The sequence below is a fragment of the Callospermophilus lateralis genome, chromosome 14 (assembly GCF_048772815.1).
Source record: "Callospermophilus lateralis isolate mCalLat2 chromosome 14, mCalLat2.hap1, whole genome shotgun sequence".
Taxonomy (NCBI): Eukaryota; Metazoa; Chordata; class Mammalia; order Rodentia; family Sciuridae; genus Callospermophilus; species Callospermophilus lateralis.
The window spans coordinates 57029073-57049335 of record NC_135318.1 but is presented as its reverse complement, the minus strand read 5'-3'; the positions used below and the strand labels follow the sequence as shown (position 1 = coordinate 57049335).

General features: G+C 40.2%; 1 protein-coding gene and 1 pseudogene across 1 annotated transcript; one reads left to right on the top strand and one right to left on the bottom strand.

Moving 5' to 3' along the window:
- Positions 1-317: 317 nt before the first annotated feature.
- Positions 318-20074, bottom strand: Pcyox1 (prenylcysteine oxidase 1). The gene is made up of 6 exons (XM_076833362.2): positions 19908-20074; positions 18709-18915; positions 17393-17567; positions 5039-5250; positions 4293-4442; positions 318-3881 (listed from the first exon to the last, which is right to left on the bottom strand). Exons 1-6 carry the CDS (start codon positions 20017-20019, stop codon positions 3223-3225), a joined length of 1515 nt encoding a protein of 504 aa, XP_076689477.2. The 5' UTR covers positions 20020-20074; the 3' UTR covers positions 318-3222.
- Positions 10322-11214, top strand: LOC143380674 (ceramide synthase 2-like; annotated as a pseudogene).
- Positions 20075-20263: the final 189 nt, after the last annotated feature.

Genomic DNA, 20263 nt, shown 5'->3' with positions numbered 1-20263 from the left:
CAGCCAACCTGAATGCATGAGTGGGGTTACTATGAAACATGTAAACTGGTAACTTATACTCTGACTTTTCCAAGTGTAGATTATCTCTTATGCAAATGCTTGGGATCAGAAGTGTTTCAGATTTCAGAGTATTTCTACAAACAGTAAGTTATGGGATGAGACCCAAAGCTAGGGTCTTGCTGCATTTTGACAGCAGCTAGTCTCATGACGACTAGTATGAGTGCTCCAAAAAAAAAGTTGTAGTATTGCAGATAACGACTGTTCATTCTGTACATCTACATTCTAAGTATAGTGCAACAGAAGTAAAACACAGGACATAATAATATAGTGGTTTATTAAACATAATCATTACGTGGAGAAATTTTGAAGAGTAGAAATAGAATTTCAGAGAAAAGCATTCCAGTGTATTGTGGCTCTTAGAGTAGAGAAGAGCAGTGAGAATGCTGTCCACAATATATTCATCTAGTTCATGAAATTTTATTTATGGCTCACAAGCTCAAATGAGAGGTTTATTATAGATCGTTGTATTATAAGCCTAACCTTAAACATTCCAAGCAAATGCTTAAGGCCTATTTTTATGATCTGAAAAAAGCCTGCAAATCAGTTAAAACTATGTATACATGAATACATACAGGAATATGTAAGTTTTTTAACACAATGAAGAGTATAGATATAGTATTTCCTATTTATAGAAACTATAAAACAAAAGAACAACCAAAGGGATCAAACTAAATCACAGTAAAATGAGTTGACAAGAAGTCCAGTATATTCTTCAGCATTTCTGTTTTCACTGCTGGTAATTTTTGCAGCCATACAGAACTAACTTGTAGAACCAGTTCTCCCAAGTGTGGTTCCTAGAACAATAGCATCACCTTAGAACGTAAATAAAAGTTTTTGTATCCCACTACAAATGTATTGAATAACAAATCATACTTAATTCAGTTGGAGAACCACTGGAGTAGAGTTGTCTTCGTTCCACCCCTACATCATTTCTCCCAGTCTCTTCTGTTAAAAAAAAAATAATAATCTCCTGGAATAGCAAAACCTGATAGTATTTTTGTTTTAATAAAATTATTCTTTAATGCTGTAGTTACATTAAAACTAGTGGGCCTGGAATAGCAGGCTTTAATAGTAATTTTTCTTCTAGAAAAAACTATTATTTTTAATACTGTAATTATACTGAAACTACCTAATACTCCTGCTAGAACCTGTTTTGGTTTTGAGGAAGCAATTTCAGATGCCCTACTGGAATTTTAGTCAGTAGGTTTGATATGAAACATTTTAAATAGGTATTCTTACAAGAAAAAATATATCCCATTGTAAAACAAGTGTACAAATGATAAAAGTTAAACCATTTCATTAGTATTTACCAATATTTACAGTAGTCTTCCCTTACCTGTGGTTTCATTTTCCAATTTTTAGTTTACCCTTTGTCAACCACGGTCTGAGCGTACTAAATGGAAAATGACAGAAATAAGTTTAAAATAACATTTGTTATATTATTTTTTTATGATTATTGATAATCTCCTAATGTGCCTAATTTATAAATTAAACTTTATATGTGTATAGATATATAGGAAAAGACTGTCTTTTGCTATGTATACTGTCTACAGTTTCAGGAATCCACTAGAAGTATTCCAACATAATTTCCCTCAGATGGGGGAGGGACTATCAAAGCATATGACAATATTACATTCACTACAAATAGTCTTCATTAAAACCACAAAAGGAAAACATAAATGCCTCTTAACATACTTGATAAGAATAAAATTAGAAAAAATATAACCCTTCAACAAATGATAAACTTAATTCCTGCCTCTATATCAACTATATCTTGGCAGTTTTTTTCAGATATCAATATTCAGAGACATAGTAGGGAAGAAATAATGGTTAAGAGTCAGCATTTTCTCACATCATTTTGCTAAAGTAACTACTGCCATAATCTGGCACTTAACCTGGTTTCAGTTTATTAATGCATAAGCTTTATATGGGTTCTTTTCTACCAGTGACTATGACATTGATTCATGATCTCCATATAGCAGATATAGAACTGATTCTCAAGTTTGGTTGTGTACAGGAAGCATTAAGCCCTACAGTTGATTCTAATGGGCAGCCAAAGTTGAGAGCCACTGAGATTTTAGCAACCAACTTTTCACCTCACATGCTACTGTAACTGATGCATTTAACATTCCAAAACTATCTGAACTTGGTTAAGTTTAGTGGCATGCTAAATGTCCTTCTCTAATGCCAGCTGCTGTAGGGTTATAGAAGTTGCCTCTGCTGTTAGGCTGTCAGTGTTTCTTACTATCAAGATTAATTCTGAAGTTCTCATTGAGATTCCTTGCAATGGATCTGCTCTGAGTTTTATGTTTCTTACTACTTTTAAGGCACTTTTTAAAAACCCTTTATAGATATTTTAATTCCCCCATCTGTGCTTCTCTAATTGCACACTAGAAACTTTAAACTGACAAGGTGGTATCCTTAGTCCTCCTTTTAATGACAAGGTGGTATCCTCAATCCTTTAACTCCTAATCTCTAGTTGTGCGGGCCTATCAGTAATTTTTAAAAGCTCCTCAAGTGAGAACATTAGAACGCAGGTTGTGGTTCAGTGACAGAGTGTTTGTCTAGCATGCCATTTTTTTAATTTTAAGATTATACTCTATGACTTCTGAATTTTACCCCTAATAAAATCAAAACATAAACAATCAAAAGTCAAGGTTTTAGGCATTTACATCAAAAAGGCATATAAATTACTAAGAGCCAACTTCCAGAGTGATTTTATCTGACTCAAGATTTTATTCAGCTGTGAAGCTCAAATAAACTAGTACCCAACTAAGATGTCTTTAAGTTCTTCCTCAAGTACTCATCTTAAAACACTTTTGATCAAACTCCAGGGTCCCACCCCTGAACCTACTGAATTAGAATCTCAAAGAGAAGCTCTTGTTTAACGAACTCCAGGTGATTCTTATACTCAAACGAGCTTGGGCAACACTGCTAATGGATATTGCAAGAAATTTTGGAGATGGATAAGGGCAAGAGTTATCCAAACCTTGTAATTTTCTTGGAACACAACAGGATTGGTAAAATGATGAAAATGGCAAAATATCTGATTCAAAATCATTTCTGCTCAGATTTTGCTTTTTTCTTTCTTTTTTTTTTTTTTTTTTTTTTTTGCCAGTGGTACTCATGGGGAACCAGGAGAGGAAAAACGAGAATGTTATTTCATAGCTCCGTTTTAAGTTTCTCATAGAGGCCATCTTGGTCAATCATGTCTGCGTTCCCATTCCAGCGGTGATAGGCAAGGAGTGCAGCATTATGGGCTGCGATGGCACTCATTTCCATGGCACTTGCTGCAAACTCTATACCATTGAGGTAATACAGCCGATCATGGAGTATGATGGAGGGACATTTCTCCGGGGGCTTATAGTGAGGATATGCAAGCCAAGACTTCTTCACAGCATAATCATAGGACAAAAAGAGCTTAAAAATTTGCTGTTTAGTAAGAATTTCTGGGGAAAAAGTCTTCCAAACATATGTTCCATCTGTTGATGGTTGAGGACTGTCCTTTTCTCTTACAGAGGACACAATCCCAACGTTGTTAATAAATAGATCTGAACTATCAGTGGTCAAAACTGTAGACAGGCCAAACTGATCTTTGGCTCTAGAACTAAATACAGTTGAATTCAATTCTCCCTTAACCAAAGTTGTCACTATATGTTGGTAATACTGATGAAATTCCTCAATTGGAGGATCAAAGTTGAGGAAAGTAATGTTGGACATTTTTTGATTCAATGGAGTGGCCACCAAGACGATGTCATAGAAGTCTGAGTGGGTCTCGGATCCACTTTGGTACACCACTTCATACATCTTTGTGGGATTTCCTAGAAAGAAAAAGGCAGCACACATTTCTTAGTGTTTCTAACATACTGTATTTTATACCATCTAAAAATAATTCTAAAACTTAAATAGTTTCTCTTTAATTCCAAGAAGTTAAAGAGTTTTAGCCCCTAAGCTAACTAAAGGTTCCTTGCAATTTTATTACATTGAGGACAATTTCCTATTCAAAATGTCAATAAATACAAAATATGGCATTTTTACTCTTGATGAGATTGCTTTTTAAATCCAAAGAGTCATGCCATTGTATTTGAGAACATTTGGGAATATTTCTACATGGTATAACATAAACAATTTAAAATTCTATCTTTTTGAAACAATGAGAGATGCAAAAGGAGTTTTTCTCACTGAACAACCATTTTCTGCAGGGATAATTAGAAATAAAAATTCAAACTCACCTGTCTGCTTGGTCCTTGTTTTCTCTATATACATTACTGAGCCAGATATAAGATTGCTTTTGGAAGCCTGGAGGAGCCGTGAGCAAACAAGTTTATTACCACCTTCTACTGCCCAAAGGCCAGAATCGGCAGCAGTCAGTGACACTGCCCCTGTTGTCAAAAGGGGAAAAAAAAATGTGTTTTCATTCTGACTTTGAAAGAAGCCCAATAACCACTCTCCCTTTCCAATTAAATGTTCTGTTCAGAATGTCTTCTGACACTGCCAAATGGCCCTTTGGGGCAAAATCTTACTCAGTTGAGAACCAATTACCTATTGGAAGCTAAGAACCTTCTCCTAAAAATACACACCTACAAATACATAATTTTGCTAACAATGTCTGAATTTGGGGGGGGGCGGGGTTGTTGTTGTTGTTTTGGTACTGGGAATTGAATCCAGTAGGCCTTAACCATTGAGCCACATCCCCAGTCTTTTTAATTTTATTTTGAGACAGGATCTCGCTGAGTTGCTCAGGACTTCACTGAGTTGCTCAAGACCTCGCTAAGTGGCTGAGGATGGCTTTCAGCTCGCAATTCTCTCAGCCTTTGGAGCCATTGGAATTATAGGGGTGCACCACCATGCCCAGCAATGTCTGCAATTTTGAGAAAGACAGCCTTCTCCAAACCATGGCCCAAAGTGAGGAACCATCCTAACACCATCAAGTTCTTTTATGAACAATCATGCAACACTTTTTCAAGGCCTGGCTTACCCACAAAGGCATTGATGTCTGTGCTTTGACCGTAATTGACCCTCATGACAGGAGCAATCATTTCATTGAGGAATTTCTCAGAGAAGCCTGCTTTCTGCAAAGTTTCATGAAGCGTTCGGTTAAGCAACCCAAGGAAGTCATCTCCTCCTACAGCATGGAGTAATTTTTCTACACTACTGAAGGCATAGTCATGAGACTGGTAGCGGTAGATCCTTGCAAAAAGAAGAAAAATGCCATTAAGCACCAAAAAAGATGGGGGACAGGGATATATAAAGATAGAAAAGAACATCATAAAAGTCAAATTAACTTCCATGTTTCCTTCTGGTGAGTTTCTATCTATCCTCTGAGACACGGCTTAGCCATCACCTTCCCCATCTCCCAGAAGCTCTTGGCCCTCCCACATCCTCCACCTCTTCTGAAGTCCATTGTCCTTTGAACACACTCTTCTTTTTCTGCACTGGGATCACCTTATAAAGAAATGGGGCTGGGCATGCTAACACACACCTATAATCCCAGTGGCCTGGGAGGCTGAGGCAGGAGGATTACAGGTTCAAAGTCAGTCTCAGCAACTTAGTGAGGCTATAAGCAACCTAGTGAGACCCTGTCTCGAAATATAAAAAGGAATGGGGATGTGTCTCAGTGGTAAAGCACCCTTAGGTTCAATCTACCCAAGTCTTACTTACTAAACAAAAGTCCAGATCATTTAACCTGACATCAAAAAAAGGAACTGCATGCAGGTGTGATGGCACACACCTATAATCCCAGCTATTCAGAACACTGAGGCTGGAGAATCACACGTTCAGGCTGGCCTGGGCAACTCAGTGAGACCCTGTTTCAAAAATATAAAGGGCTAGGGATGAAGTTCTGTGGTATATCACCACTGGTTCCAATCCCTAGTACCTTAATTAATTAATTAATTAATTAAAGAAAAAGTAGAAGCAAAAGGTGACATGCAAGTAGAAGGCTCAAAAGCACAACTTGACATTTCTGCCCTCAATCACTCACACATCCTCCACCTGTGCACTTCTGACCCATTCACTGATCTTAACTATCTCTGCATAATCCCCTCAGGACTATAGGCTCTTCCCTCTCTCTGGACTTTCCATTCCAATCACAGAACAGCTACATCTCTTCCAGAGAGCTTGAGTCCTGCCTTCTCTGCAAAGTCTTGCCCAACTTCCCAGTCCACAGGAATGTCACCATCTCCAAAAGTCCATAAAATTTAATATCAATGCCACTCACTCCCAGAAAATATCACCTGACATTTCTTTGCACTCCATGGATTTATAAAGAACATTTACACAAATTAACACTTGTCGTAATTCAATGAATGGTTGCTCAGGTTTTGCAAGGGGTATAAAGACAAGAAAGACATGGCTCCTTTCCCTCAAGACAGGGCACACACACAGATAAATATATGAAATAAAGGAAGAAATAAGAGCCAAGGAAAGATACTTCTCAGTGATCATAAGAGGAAAGCTTTTATATAAAGTTTCTTCTCAAATAATAATGTTTTTAGAGAGTAAAGGGACAATATTATAAACTTTTTTTTTTCTTTCAGTACTGGAGATTGAACCCAGGGGTACTCTACCAATAAGCCACATCCCCAAAGACTTACCAATATTTTTTAACACCAGTCTCACTAAGTAGAGGAGGCTGGCCTCAAACTTTCTGACCCTCCACTCAGCCTTCCGAGTAGCTGGGATTAGAGATGTGCACCACTGTGCCTGGCTATATGCATTTCAGTTTTACCTACTAAGAATATAGTGTACAGGGGCTGGAGATGTATCTCAGTGGTAGAGCGCTTGCCTTGCATGCATGAGGCCCTAGGTTCAATCCTCAGCACCACATAAAAATAAATAAAAATAAAGGTATTGTGTATATCTACAACTTTAAAAAAATTTTAAAAAAAGAATATAGTGTACAAAATGTAAAATAAGGTTTTATTAGAAAAAAATGATTGGATTCAGTGCCAAAACAGAAATACTAAAACAACATCATCCAACCATATCATTTGAGTTTTAGTTTTAGGAGCTAGGAAAAACTAATATGAAAACACTGAATTCTTGGTAGAGCACATGACTAGCAAGTGCAAGGCCCTTGGTTTAAATCAAAAGAAAGAAGGAAAGAAGGAAGGAAGGCAACAAACACTGAGTTCTTCAGAAAAATAACCAACTGAATAGAACGTAAGATGAAGAGTAATCTTTGGCTAATAGCATGACAAAATTATAGCCAATTAAATAACCTATAAGTGGTGCTATTAGTCAATTAAATAATCTGCCAATGAACTTCACCCCCACTCAATCAAGCCTCCTGAGATAAGTCCATCTGGAGGGTGAGACAAGACCTCAAATATGAACACTGAGAATTGTACCTATTATACAACAGTAGGTGCAACTAAAAAATCAGACATGTAAGCAGCTGGTTGTTTCTGCTGGTAAGATTGCTTATAGTCTTTTTTTTTTCCCAAGTGACATTTTTATAACCCTTAATATGTACTTACTTATTCAGTCAACAAATATTTACCGAAATTTGAGCCAGGCACTGTTCTAGTTGATGAAAATACAAAGGTCAACATAACATAGATATTTTGAATAAAAAAAAAAAAACATAACATAGATAAAAAGAATCACTAACTTCAGGCAGTTTGTGTTATACTTGAGGAAACAGGTAATAAAATTCAAGAAATTAAAGTAAGTTATTTAATAGGTAAGAAGATAAGTATTAAAGAGAAAAATAAATCAAAGTGAAAAGGAATGCACGGGGCAAGCAAGGTTGTAATTGTAAATAAGATGGCCCAAGAAATAAGTCCAGTGGTCAGGGAAGTCTCACTGACAAGGCAACACCTGAACAAAGGTGAGGGAGGGCAGATGCAAGCCATGCAAACATCTGGGGGGTAAATATTCAGGTAGAAGTACAAATAGTACAAAGGCCACATAACAGAACCTGGTTTCTTGAGTAACAGTGAGGCCAGTGCAGCTGAAGCACAGTGACCCAGTAGGACAGGAAATATACATTCAGAAAAGGGGCAGAGGACTTGAAGCACTTCCAGAATGGTTAATGAGGATCTCTGAGAATCAGCTCCTCCATGAGAGCAACGAGTGAGGACACTGGAAAAAACTATCAGCACTGGGCTGGGAATGTAGCTCAGTGGCGGAGCACTTGCCTAGCATGCATGAGGCCCTAAAATACAAAAATAAAATGTCAACATTTTCAAAGTCAACATTTCTTTTTCAGAACTCTGGAAATAAATCAAACCCTTACCAAACTATAAGGAGTATTTATTCAAGGAAAATGGCTATCTCAATAAAAACAATGAGCTCTGTAGAATTACAATTTGCCTAATTACAATTTGCCTATTCCCATTCCCCTCTTGTCAGCTCTGCAGTAACCTTAAAAAGCAGCCAACTTGCAACAACAACTATGAAACCACCAAGCTAGAAGCCACTGAAAAAGGCAGAAATGATTTGGAGCTCCTAAAAAAACATAATCCCCAGAGAAATGTCACTCTTTGACCTATCTGGGAACTCAGGAAAAGCACTATCGTCAGGGCTTGTCTTTATTTGATCTGATTCAGACCTCACTCTGTACAAACCAGCTCCCATCCCAAACTATTTGTCAAAAAAAAAATCATTGGCAACTATTTAACATCACTGCCGCCTAAGGGTTGTAATACCATTTGGGGCTAATAAGAAGCTGACTAAAAAACTATAAAAAGATACTAGGGAATGAAAATGTTTCCAGGAATCTAGAAAGTCATATGATTGTGCAAGGCTGTCTGTCCTGGGCCAAGGAAAGTCCTGAGACAGTTTCCATCTATCCGTCAAGTTTTACAGACTTTGAGGCTTAGAGTAAGCAGGAAATTAAGGCTAAAGTAGAGTTTTAAACTATATGCTGGAGCACTGAAAATATAGACCAACATACATACTTAAGTGGCCTTATATGACAAAGAATACAGAACTGGTCCCAGAAAGTCAGTAAACAAACCAATAGTAGCAACAACAAGCAGTCTTGGGGTCCAGGAGAATCCACAGTTTCCAGAGCTGCCCACCACGCCCAGTCCAAAGTCTTTAAGTCAACTATTATAAATATGTTCAAGTAACTAAAGGAAATCATGTCTAAAGAACAAAATCAAGTATGAGAATAATGTCTCACTCACCAAATAGAGAATCTCAACAAAGAGGAAAAAGTGATTTAAAAAAAAAAAAAGAAGAAGAAGAATCAAGCCAGGCACAGTGGCACACATCTGTAATCCCAGCGGCTTAGGAGGCTGAGGCAGGAGGATCACAAATTCAAAGTCAGCCTCAGCAATTTAGTTAGGCACTTAACTAGACCTTGTCTCCATAAAATACAAAAAAAAAAAAAAAAGGGCTGAGGATATGGCTCAGTTATTAAACACCCTGGATTCAATCCCCAGTACCAAAAGAAAAAAAAAAATTCTGGAGTTGAAAAGTATAGTACCTGAAATGAAAAACTCACCATAGGGACTAAGCAACAGATTTAAAATGGTAGAAGAACCAGTAAACTGGAAGACAGATCAACTGAAAGTATAGTTTAAGGAAACAAAGAAAAAAAAAAGTTAAAAAAAAAAAATAAGCAGTCACAAGACCTATGGGACAACAGTAAGTTTACCAACATGCAAACACTGAGAATCCTAGAAGGAGAAAAGGAAAAGAAAGGGACATAAAATTATTCAAAAAAATAAAGGCCCAGCCAGGCACAGTAGCGCACACCTCTAATCCCACTACCTCAGGAGGCTGAAGCAGGAGGATCACAAGTTTAAGGCCAGCCTCAACAACTTAGGCCCTTTCTCAAAATAATAAATAAAAAGGGTTGGGGGGATAGCTCAATGGTAAAGCACCCCTAGCTCAGTCCCTGTACCAAAATTAATTCCCAAAACTTCCCAAATTTGATGAAAAACATTAATCTACACATCCAAGATGTTCAACAAACTCTACCCATAAAAGGGTCCTCAGGTAATCTTAACAACTGACTTCTCACTAGAAACCATGGACGCCAAAGATAGTGGGATGATAGGCTGATATCCTTCAAAATGACGAAAAATTAGGGCATTCCAAGTAAACAAAAAGTAGAAAATTCAACACTAGCAGATCTGCCCTACTCTTGTAGGCTGACCAGGAGGCTGGAGAAAAGGGGATTCCCATGAAACGGAGACCCAGAATAACCCTGCCTGAGCCTGCAGTTCCTTCTCCTCCCAGCTTAGGGGCTGGGAGCATTTCAAAAGAACCAAACACCTCTCACTTATGTCCCTTCCTCAGTTACATGGCTACACCACTGACCACCCTCTTGAATGTAAAGGGAGAAATTTGGCTGCAGGCACCTCCCAATTCTACCTTGGAGTATTACTACCCAACCAGTGGCAAGCAGCCCAAGCAGGCAGAGGTAACACTTTTGTCCTGGTAGAGTGGGCTCTCTGGATGCCAGGTGGAGTACTGGTTCTGCTACCACTGCAATCAGAACCAGCCCACTCTCCTCAAGAAGTTCTGAGAAGCTAGTTGGAGGTTCACATTTTACCTGATTGCCTTCGTTGCTGGGATGGCCATCATTGTGGGTAAGCCCTGGTCTATGGCATGAGGAAAATTTGGGAGAGATATCCCATACAGAGCATCATCCCTTCTCAGTATTGGTACCACGGTTGAACTTTCCTTCTTCTGGTCACTGTTTTCAGCATTGCCTCTGACATCAACCAAAAGCTTGTTTGTTTCTTTGAGTGGAGATGGGGACCAGGGATTGAACCCAGGGGCATTTAACCAATGAGACACATTTTTTATTTTGAGACATGATTTAAGTTGCTAGATCCTAGCTAAATTGCAGGATCTGGCCCCAAACTTGTGATCCTCCAGGCTCAGATCCCGAGCCTCTGGGATAACAGGTATACGTTATCACATCTGTCAAGCTTCTCCTGTTTTGCCAATTACCTGAGTGGGAACTCTCATCTTGGCTCTGCCTGACTCTTCAGACTATAATCAGCCAAGATGTTTAACTACGTGACATCTTCATGGTTTTGGCCATTGTTTTTTATCATCACGGGACTGGTCATCCTGCTCTTGTGGATGCTGCACTACACCCGGGTATAGCTGCTAGAACTCTAGCCTGCCTTCCTTGATTACTACTTCTTCACTGTCATGATGGAAGTGCAACAGATGCAGACATAGGGTCCCAGCCAATGGCGACCCCATCCGCAATCACAACTATCATAAGAATAATTGAACAAATGTCCTAGCTGCCTCCCAGATTAATGCATAAAGCCAAGGAACTAGCCAATCTTGCCCATAGGGTCACTTCCTGCCCTAGAGAGATCTAAGGAGAAGGGGGAAAAAGACTTCTCTATGTCCTCCCTCCTGCTTTGTCAACCAGTCGCCTTTAAAACAAATTCTAACCAGGCTATCCCAGGTAGAGAGGAGGCTGGTTATCTACTTTATTAGCTAGTTTTATTTTCCTTTTTCTACGTTATCTTTTCTATTGCTTTCAGGACCCTTCCTCAGTTCTGGGAGTAGGGATTACAATTCACATTCCTTATTCTTGAAAATTTGGTTCTGTTTGCCTGTGACTCCCTCACTTCCAGATCTAGGTTGTGCCTTAATGTGGGTCTTATTCTGCCAAAATTGGACCAAGGCTCACTTTTCTAAGCTCCCTGACTTGGGTCAAAAACCAAAGCTAAATATGTACAATATGTCAAAATACACTCTACTGTCATATGTATCTAAAAAAGAATTTTGAAAAAAGAAAAAGTTAAACTGACTCTTATTCCCTCCTGAAAAAAAATGAACTAAGCACAGGAGGGTACACAGGACCCTACCTCTGCCAATAAGTGGTGATGACACCAGAACTGCTCAGATGACTATGATGCTACTTCTCTGCCAGCTGTGCCACAGCCACTGGTCCAAGATCTTCCAGCTTCCTCTCTCGGGCCTCTTCCCCTTCCTCTTCTCTTCAGCTAGGCTAGCTTGTTTGGAGTACAAAGGCAACTAGTCCTGATTTTTTACTTATTAAACATTTGGAGTTTTGGTTTTAAAGCCAGAATTACAGCTACCACCTGGCACTTCAGGAGAGGACAATTTCAGACAAAAATATACTGCTAATTTTTTTAATATGTATATTAACAATTAATATATTAAAGAATAAGTAAAGTGTGGCAACAAGTTAAAAAAAAAAAAAAGAGGCTGAGATAGAATATTAGGCAAAAGTTTGACTCCACATGAAGAAGACCACTAGTAAAGACATTTACAGAAGTAAATATAGGGCTGGGGATGTGGCTCGAGCGGTAGCGCGCTCGCCTGGCATGCGTGCGGCCCGGGTTCGATCCTCAGCACCACATACAAACAAAGATGTTGTGTCTGCCGAGAACTAAAAAGTAAATATTAAAAAAGATTCTCTCTCTCTCTCTTTAAAAAAAAAAAAGAAGAAGAAGAAGTAAATATAAAAGGCAGTTTGAAGGTAGGTATATTTGTTTGTAACTTTTATTCTCCTATTTCACTTAAAAGACAACTGCATAAAGCAATGATGATAAAACTGTGCTAAAGTGATTATAATAAAGAAAGATAGAATTTGTATAACTACAAAAGGTGGGGGTTACAAAGCCATGATAGAGTGAGTTGGTATTAAAATAATAAAGTTATTTTAATTAGTTTATTTTTAACAATCAAGGTTGTCCTAAGATTGTTAGAGAATAATTCAAAAAATATATAACGAGCCAGACATGGTGGCATATGCCTGTAATCTCAGGGGCTCCAGAGGCTGAGGCAAGAGGATCTCAAGTTCAAAGCCAGCCCCAGCAACAGTAAGGCACTAAGCAACTCAGTGAGACCCTGTTTCTAAATAAAATACAAAATAGGTCTGGGGATGTGGCTCAGTAGTCTAGTGCCCCTGAAATCAATCCCTGGTACCCAAAAAATAATAATAATAATTAAAATGGTACTCAAAAAAAAATCTATTTAAAGCAAAAGAAGGCACCAGGCACAGTGATGGACAGCTTTAATCTCAGCAGCTCAGGATTCAAAGTTCAGTCAGTATACAACAAAAATAAATTAAAAATAAAGACAGAAAATCTAGACCTGTTGGGTCTTCTGTACCATGGTACAAATTTTGGCTGTGACTCTATGAAATAGAGAGCACTGAAGGTTTCGGAGTGAGGAGTAGTATGGAGAATCTTTAGCTAGTATCCTGAAAAGAAGAATGGCACAAGGATACAGCAAGGAGATGTTCAAGAGGTATATTAGTTTCCCTGTTATAATAAACTCGATGGCTTAAAATAACACAAAGGCATGATAGACAAGAACTCCGCTAAACTACATCCCAAGCCCTTCACTATTATGCATAACTGGCACATGCTGGCTGAATACCAACGTTCTCTTCAACTGTTGTTGTTGCTGCTCTTTGTTTGTTTGGCACCACAGATTGAACCCAAGGACACTTATCACTGGGCCACCTCCCCAGTCCTTTTTACTTTTTACTTTGAGACAGGGTCTCACTAAGTTGCTGAGGCTGGCATCAAACTTGCAATCCTCCTGCCTCAGCCTCTAGTGTTGCTGGGATTACAGGTGTGTACCACCATGCACAGCTCTCCAACTGTTTTACAGAGTATGAAAAAAGCATCAAAACAAAACTTACATGATACTGATTCACACAAAGAAAGAGATATATGATGAACATAAAGATCAATGTATACAAACAAATGTCAAGGATGGGGGCCATCCTATCCAGTAGTTATATAAGCCCACAGACTTGTACATTCAAGGAGTGACCCCTATCATTTCCTGTCTTTGCCCTGAAGAAACTGTCTCTTTTCTACTTACTTAAATAAATCCTACTCTTTCTGGGGGGGGGGGGGGGGGGCAGGGTGAAGGGTACTGGGGATTAAACTCAGGGGATTCAACCACTGAGCCACATCCCCAGCCCTATTTTGTATTTTATTTAAAGACAGGGTCTCACTGAGCTCCCTTTTGCTATAGCTGGCTTTGAACTCGAGATCTTCTTGCCTCGGCCTCTGGAGCTGCTGGGAATACAGGTATGTGAACTGCAGTTCCCAGATAAATCCTACTCTTCTATGCTTTAAAAAAAAAAAAAAAAAAAAAAGATGGGAGCCATCAGATATTTGACAAAGGCACCAAAAATATATCTTGGAGAAAAGATAGCCTTTTTATAAGGCTGGGAAAGATGCTAGGAAAACTGGATAGCTATATGTAGAAAAATGAAATTAGACCCCCTTTCTCTCTCACCCTGCACAAAATTCATATCTAAATGGATCAAAGACTGAGGAATTAGATCAGAAACTTTACAACTGCTAGAAGAAAACAGGGTCAACACTTCATTACATAAATATAGGCACCAACTACCTTAACAAGACCCCCAAAGCATCAGAAATAAAAATCAAAACTCAATAAGTGAGATGTCATCAAACTAAAAAGGTGCACAGCAAAGAAAACAATTAAGGGCATAAAGAGAGAACTTAAAGAATGGGAGAAAATCTGGACCAGCTACTCCTCCAAGAGGGAGGAGTATTTGTATATCCAGAATACACAAAGAACTTAAAAAACTTAACAAAAAGAATTGAATAACCCAATCAATCAATAAAAGAACTAAAGAGAAACTTCTCAAAAGAAGAAACACAAATGGCTGATATATGACAAAATGTTCAACATCTCTACCAACCAGGGAAACGAAAATCAAAATTACCTAAGAAGAGCATGGTGGCACACACCTGTAATCCCAGTGGCTCGGGAGGCTGAAACAGGAGGATTGTGAGTTCAAAGCCAGCCTCAGCAAAAGCAAGATGCTAAGCAACTCAGTGAAACCATGTCTCTCAATAACATACAAAATAGTGCTGGGAATATAACTCAGTGGTCAAGTGCCCTTGAGTTTAATCCCCAGTACCCAAAAAAAAAAAAAAAAAAAACTACACTAAGATTTCATCTGACTTCTATCAAAATGGCAATGATCAAAAATAGGAACAAGAGGGATTAGAATTGTAGCTCAGTGGAAGAGCACTTGCCTAGCATGTGTGAGGCACTGGGTTCAATTCTCAGCACCACATACAAATAAATAAATAAAAGTCCATTAACAACTAAAAAATAGGAAAAAGAATAAATGATGGCAAGGTTGTAAGGAGAAAGGAACACTTGGATATTGTTGGTGGGACCACAGACTAGTACAACCACTCTGGAAAGCAGAATGGAGATTCCTCAATAAACTAGGGATAGAACCACCATATGATCAAGCCATCCACTCTTTGGTATTTTCCCAACAGATCTAAAATCAGCATACTACAGTGACACAGCCACATCAATGTTTATGGCAACCAATTCACAATAGCTAAATTATGGAATCAGCCCCGATGTTGTCAATAGATGAGTAGATTAAGAAACTGTGGAGTGGGCTGGGGATGTGGCTCAAGCGGTAGCATGCTCGCCTGGCATGCGTGTGGCCCGGGTTCGATCCTCAGCACCACATACAAACAAAGATGTTGTGTCCCCTGAAAACTAAAAAATAAATATTAAAAAAATTCTCTCTCTCTCTCTCTCTAAAAAAAAAAAAGAAACTGCGGAGTGTGTGTGTGTGTGTGTGTGTAGAATGGAATATTGCTCACCATAAAAATGAATGAAATTATGGCATTTGCTGGTGGAAATGAAGGGATAGAAATGAAGACTATTATGCTAAATGAAATAAGCCAAACTCAGGAACTCAAAAGTTGAATGTTTTCTCTCATATACAGAAGCTACAGTAAAATAAAGGAAAGGGGGAGGAAAGGACAAGATAATATAAAGAACCAATCAAATACAAATTAATAGATAAGCAAAAGGAAGTCAAGTAGAGTAGAGAAAGGAGAGTGAGAGGGGGAAGGAGGACAGGAGGGAAAAGGAGGGAATCATGAACTGAAATTGATTTCTAGGCATGTATGAGTTTGTCAGAAGGAACCTACTACTAGGTATAACTATAAAGCTCTAATTAAAAAAAAAAAATTAAAATGGAGGAAGTGCAGCAATACCATAAAGTCTGAGAATTCTTTTTCTATTTTTTTTCTTTGGTGGAGTAGGGGTACTTGGATTGAACTGAGGGGTGTTTAACTACTGTGCTACATCCTCAGTCCTTTTTATTTTTTTCTTTTGAGACAAGGTCTCACTAAGTTGCTGAGGGTCTCACTAAGTTGCTGTGGTTGGCCTTAAACTTGAGATTCTCCTGCCTCAGCGTCCAAAATTGCTGAGATGGGAATTCTTTTTTTTTTTTTTTTTTGTATTGGGGATTGAACCCAGGGGTGCTTAACCACAGAGCTACATCCCCAGCCCTTTTTATTTTGAGACAGGGTCTTACTAAATTGCTGAAGCTGGTCTTGAACTTGGCAATCCACTTGCCTTGGTCTCCTGAGTCACTGGGATTACAGGCATGCACCACCGCACCCAGCTGAGATGGGAATTCTTTTCAAAATCCAAAACAGTACAATCTAGGAGCTATAGAAGCTCAGTAGTAGAATAATTGCCTGACATACTCAAAGCCCTGGGTTTGATCCCTAGCACTTGGAGAATCAGAGAGAGAGGAAAGAAATAAAGAAAAGACTAAAAAAGAAAAAGAGTCACCTGCATTCTTGCTACCCAAGACTGCTGTCATTTAATACTGACATTTAAATTCTTAGGGCACAAGCCTGATACTCTACTTCAGACTGTTGGTTCATTGAAATATCATATCACTATTAAAACTCATTCAAGGGGCCAGAAATATAGCTCAATCTGCCTAGCATATTCAAGGCCCTGAATTCAATCCCTGGGAGAGAGGGAGGGAAGGAAGGAAGGAAGGAAGAAAGGAAGGAAGGAAGGCAGGCAGAAAGAAAGATAGAAAGGGAATGAATGAAAAGAAAGATAGAAAGGGAATGAATGAAAAGAGAAAAAAAAAAAAAACTTCATTTAAGCTTAAATGAGTTTTCTTATAGCTTTTCAATCATCTACACACCAGTACAGTGCTGACACTAAGACTCTAATTCAGACTACCTGGTAACTCAGCTCCACCACTTACCAGGTGGGTGAACTTATACACTTAAAACCTCTGGATGCCTCCACCTTCTATATCTATAGAAAGAAGCCAATAATAGTACCTACCTGAGAAAGTTGCCATGAGAATTCAAAGAGTTGATTTTTATAGAGCACCTAAGAGTGACAACACTAAAGAAGCATTTGTGAAGTACATTTCAGAAGCAAATAACAAACTACAACTTCAATTCCCAATAGGATCAATGCATGTTTTCTACAAAACAGTGTGCCTAAGAATCTTACAAACGGGGCTTGCAGTTAGATACAGGACTGTTCGTAAAGGTCTTAAATCAGACGGAAAGGGGAGAAAAATTACCTCATGAACTTGTCCAACACATCTTCAACCCACATGTGCATTCGGAGTGACTGAAATCCATAGCGCCAAACTAGTTTAATCATGTTCATTATAAACCAGCTGCTCTCCTCAAACACCAGAGTCTGTCCATCGTACACCCCCAGTAGGCCACCCGAAGCCTGAACAGTGGAGAGACCTGCAAAAATAGAGAAAGGGCAGCTAAGTCGGTGGTTTCCAGGCTGATCAAATGAAAGAAAACAATCCAGAGGATGTCCCAGGAACACTGTGAATTTGGGGCTTCCATCAATTCTCAGGAGATACATTAAAGGAGCTCTATTTAGAAGAGCATGATACACTAACACTCACTGCACTGTCCAAAAGCAGATTCCCTAGAGGATGGGTCAGAAGATCATGCAGATGTATCTTCATTAGACTGGCTGTTCTTAGTCACAGAAACAGAAGCACAGGAAGCACCACAGGGAATGCACAAGGTAGCCAAAGAGAAGAGGCATTCCCATTCCAATGTGAATCTTCTTTTGCAAAACTGGATTTTTCAGGTAAGTGGAAGGAGGCCAAAATTTCACAATATTTCCTAAAGAAAGTGCCTGCAGAGGCCTGCCAGACTTCCTCCACAACCTGTCCAGCACCTCTGCTTGGCAAGGCAGCAGTGAAATATCCTGAGCAGTGAGCACATGTCAGCACCCATAGCTGTGTGAATGACCTTAAGCCAGGCACTCCAAGCCACTGGGTCTCATTTCCTCAACTGTAACATGAGTACTCTAAGGTCTCTGCTAGCTCAAAACGTTCTCTGATTCTTCGAACAAACTGAGAGGTTTAAGAATTGACAACAGCAGCTGGGCAGGGTGGCACATGCCTGTAATCCCAACAGCTGGAGAGGCTGAGGCAGGAGGATCGCATGTTCAAAGCCAGCCTCAGTAAAAAAGCAAGACACTAAGCAACTCAGTGAGACCCTCTCTAAATAAATTCAAAATGGGGAGGGGAAATGGCTCAATGATCAAGTGCCCCTGAGTTCAATACCCAGTAACCACCCCCATCCAAAAAAAAAAAAAACAAAAGAATTGACAACAACAGCCATCTTCTCAACCCCATGGCTGTAATTCCAGATAACAGAAGATACAGATAACTAGTCTCCCATTACAGGAGAATGACTCCTAAAACAGCACCAACTGCTATCTGGACAGTAAGGGAAACTATTTCACCAACTGCTTTGTAAATGACAATAAACAAGGCAGAAAAGTTTCAGTTCTCCCTATGATAAAAATATCCAGGGTTGGTCATACTGAATTCTGCTTAGCTCTAAGACCAAAATTACATACCCAGGTCTTTGACAAAACGCTTCATGTGCAGATTTAAAGGATGTATGACAGAACCTCCTGCCTCATATTCTTGCCCTTCCACAGTCAGGGTGGCTAAACGGCCCCCCACCTCTTTTCTTTCAAACAGGTCAATCTTCACATCTTTCCCAAATTTCTGCCGCAGATAATAGGCTGATGAAGTGCCACCAATTCCAGCTCCAATAATTGCTATGAGAGGAAAGAAAGAAGTTTTTTTGTTTTTTCTTTTTTCTTGCCAGTGTGGGTTTTGTTTTGCCTTCAAAAGGTCACAAGTTAATAACAGAGGTTATGCAAGGCTACTGTCAACAATTTAGGGAAGCCTGAAGGGGAAGGTTCTGATGAAAGAACTCCCAGAATGTGGACATTGGCTGCTCCCAGTCAAATGCAGATTAAGTTACAAACTGACATCAATTCAATTGTTTTCCAGATGCCCAAAGATTCTCACAGGTCTGTGGAGGCACCAGTGGGCCTGCAAGCCCCTTTTCCGTGTCCCAACTCATGGATGCATTTTAAATAAAGGGGCCGCCATTTTTGCCTACTCTTTGTTCTTTGTCTCAAGGGTAGACTCAGTGTAGACAGGTTAATGATTCGGAATCTGAGCTTTAATTGGTGGGTAAAGGGACCAGAAGTAAAAAACCAAGACGACTGAAATGAGAAACAGAATAGATTATTTAGGCAGCTGCAGCAACCCTAGGCAAAGAAACTGGGCAATCCCAGGGCCTCAGAGCAGGCCGACCTCAGCAAAGTGGAGAGGGGGAGAGGGGGTTTCAGCCTAATAAGGGAAGCAGACAGGGTCAGCTGGTTTGCACTGCTCCCTGTGCTGTGTCTGGGCGAGGCTGAAATCTGCTTGGTAGGAGCAGCCAGGCGTTCCAGAACCGGTCAAAAGACTGGCCTCCCGAAAGGGCAGCATTAAGGAAGGCAGCAATAAGGACCCTATCCTCCCCAGAGCCCAAGGCCTCCAAGACTAGGGCTGCAGGGACGCTTGGTCCCCATCACAGCCCATGCTTCAAGTGGGCATCTCTCCAAGCCCAGGAAGCGCAATCCGTCTTTAGGAAGACGGAAAGCTGACCACAAGTGTGAATCGGTCAAGGCGCGACCTGCCCGCCCTGCCTGAATCCTGGCTTTCGGACCTGGGCGCGCTACGCTCCAGAGCCCTCCCGCGCCGCCCCCTTCTGGCCTACCGATCTTCTCTGGTGGAGCCCGCAGCTCGGCGCTACCGAGGCACCCCCAGCTGCACAGCAGCAGCCACAGCCACAGCAGCGACAAGCCGAGCTCCCCGGCGACGTGCCCCATGGCCTTCCCAAGCGCAGCAACCGGCCTCCAGTTCCCCGCAGTCCCCACGCAGCGGCGCGTCTGCGCGCTCACTCGCCCCGCCCCTAGACTGCCAGGCCCTCCGAGCCCCGCCCAGGCTCGGCGCAGGCCCGCCCGGGTCCTCCCCGGCCACGCCCCTGACGGGCCACGCCCCTCCCCAGTCCCTCGCTTCCCAAATCCACCCCAACTCCCTATCCTAGGCCACTCAGTCCCCCAGGCGCGCTAC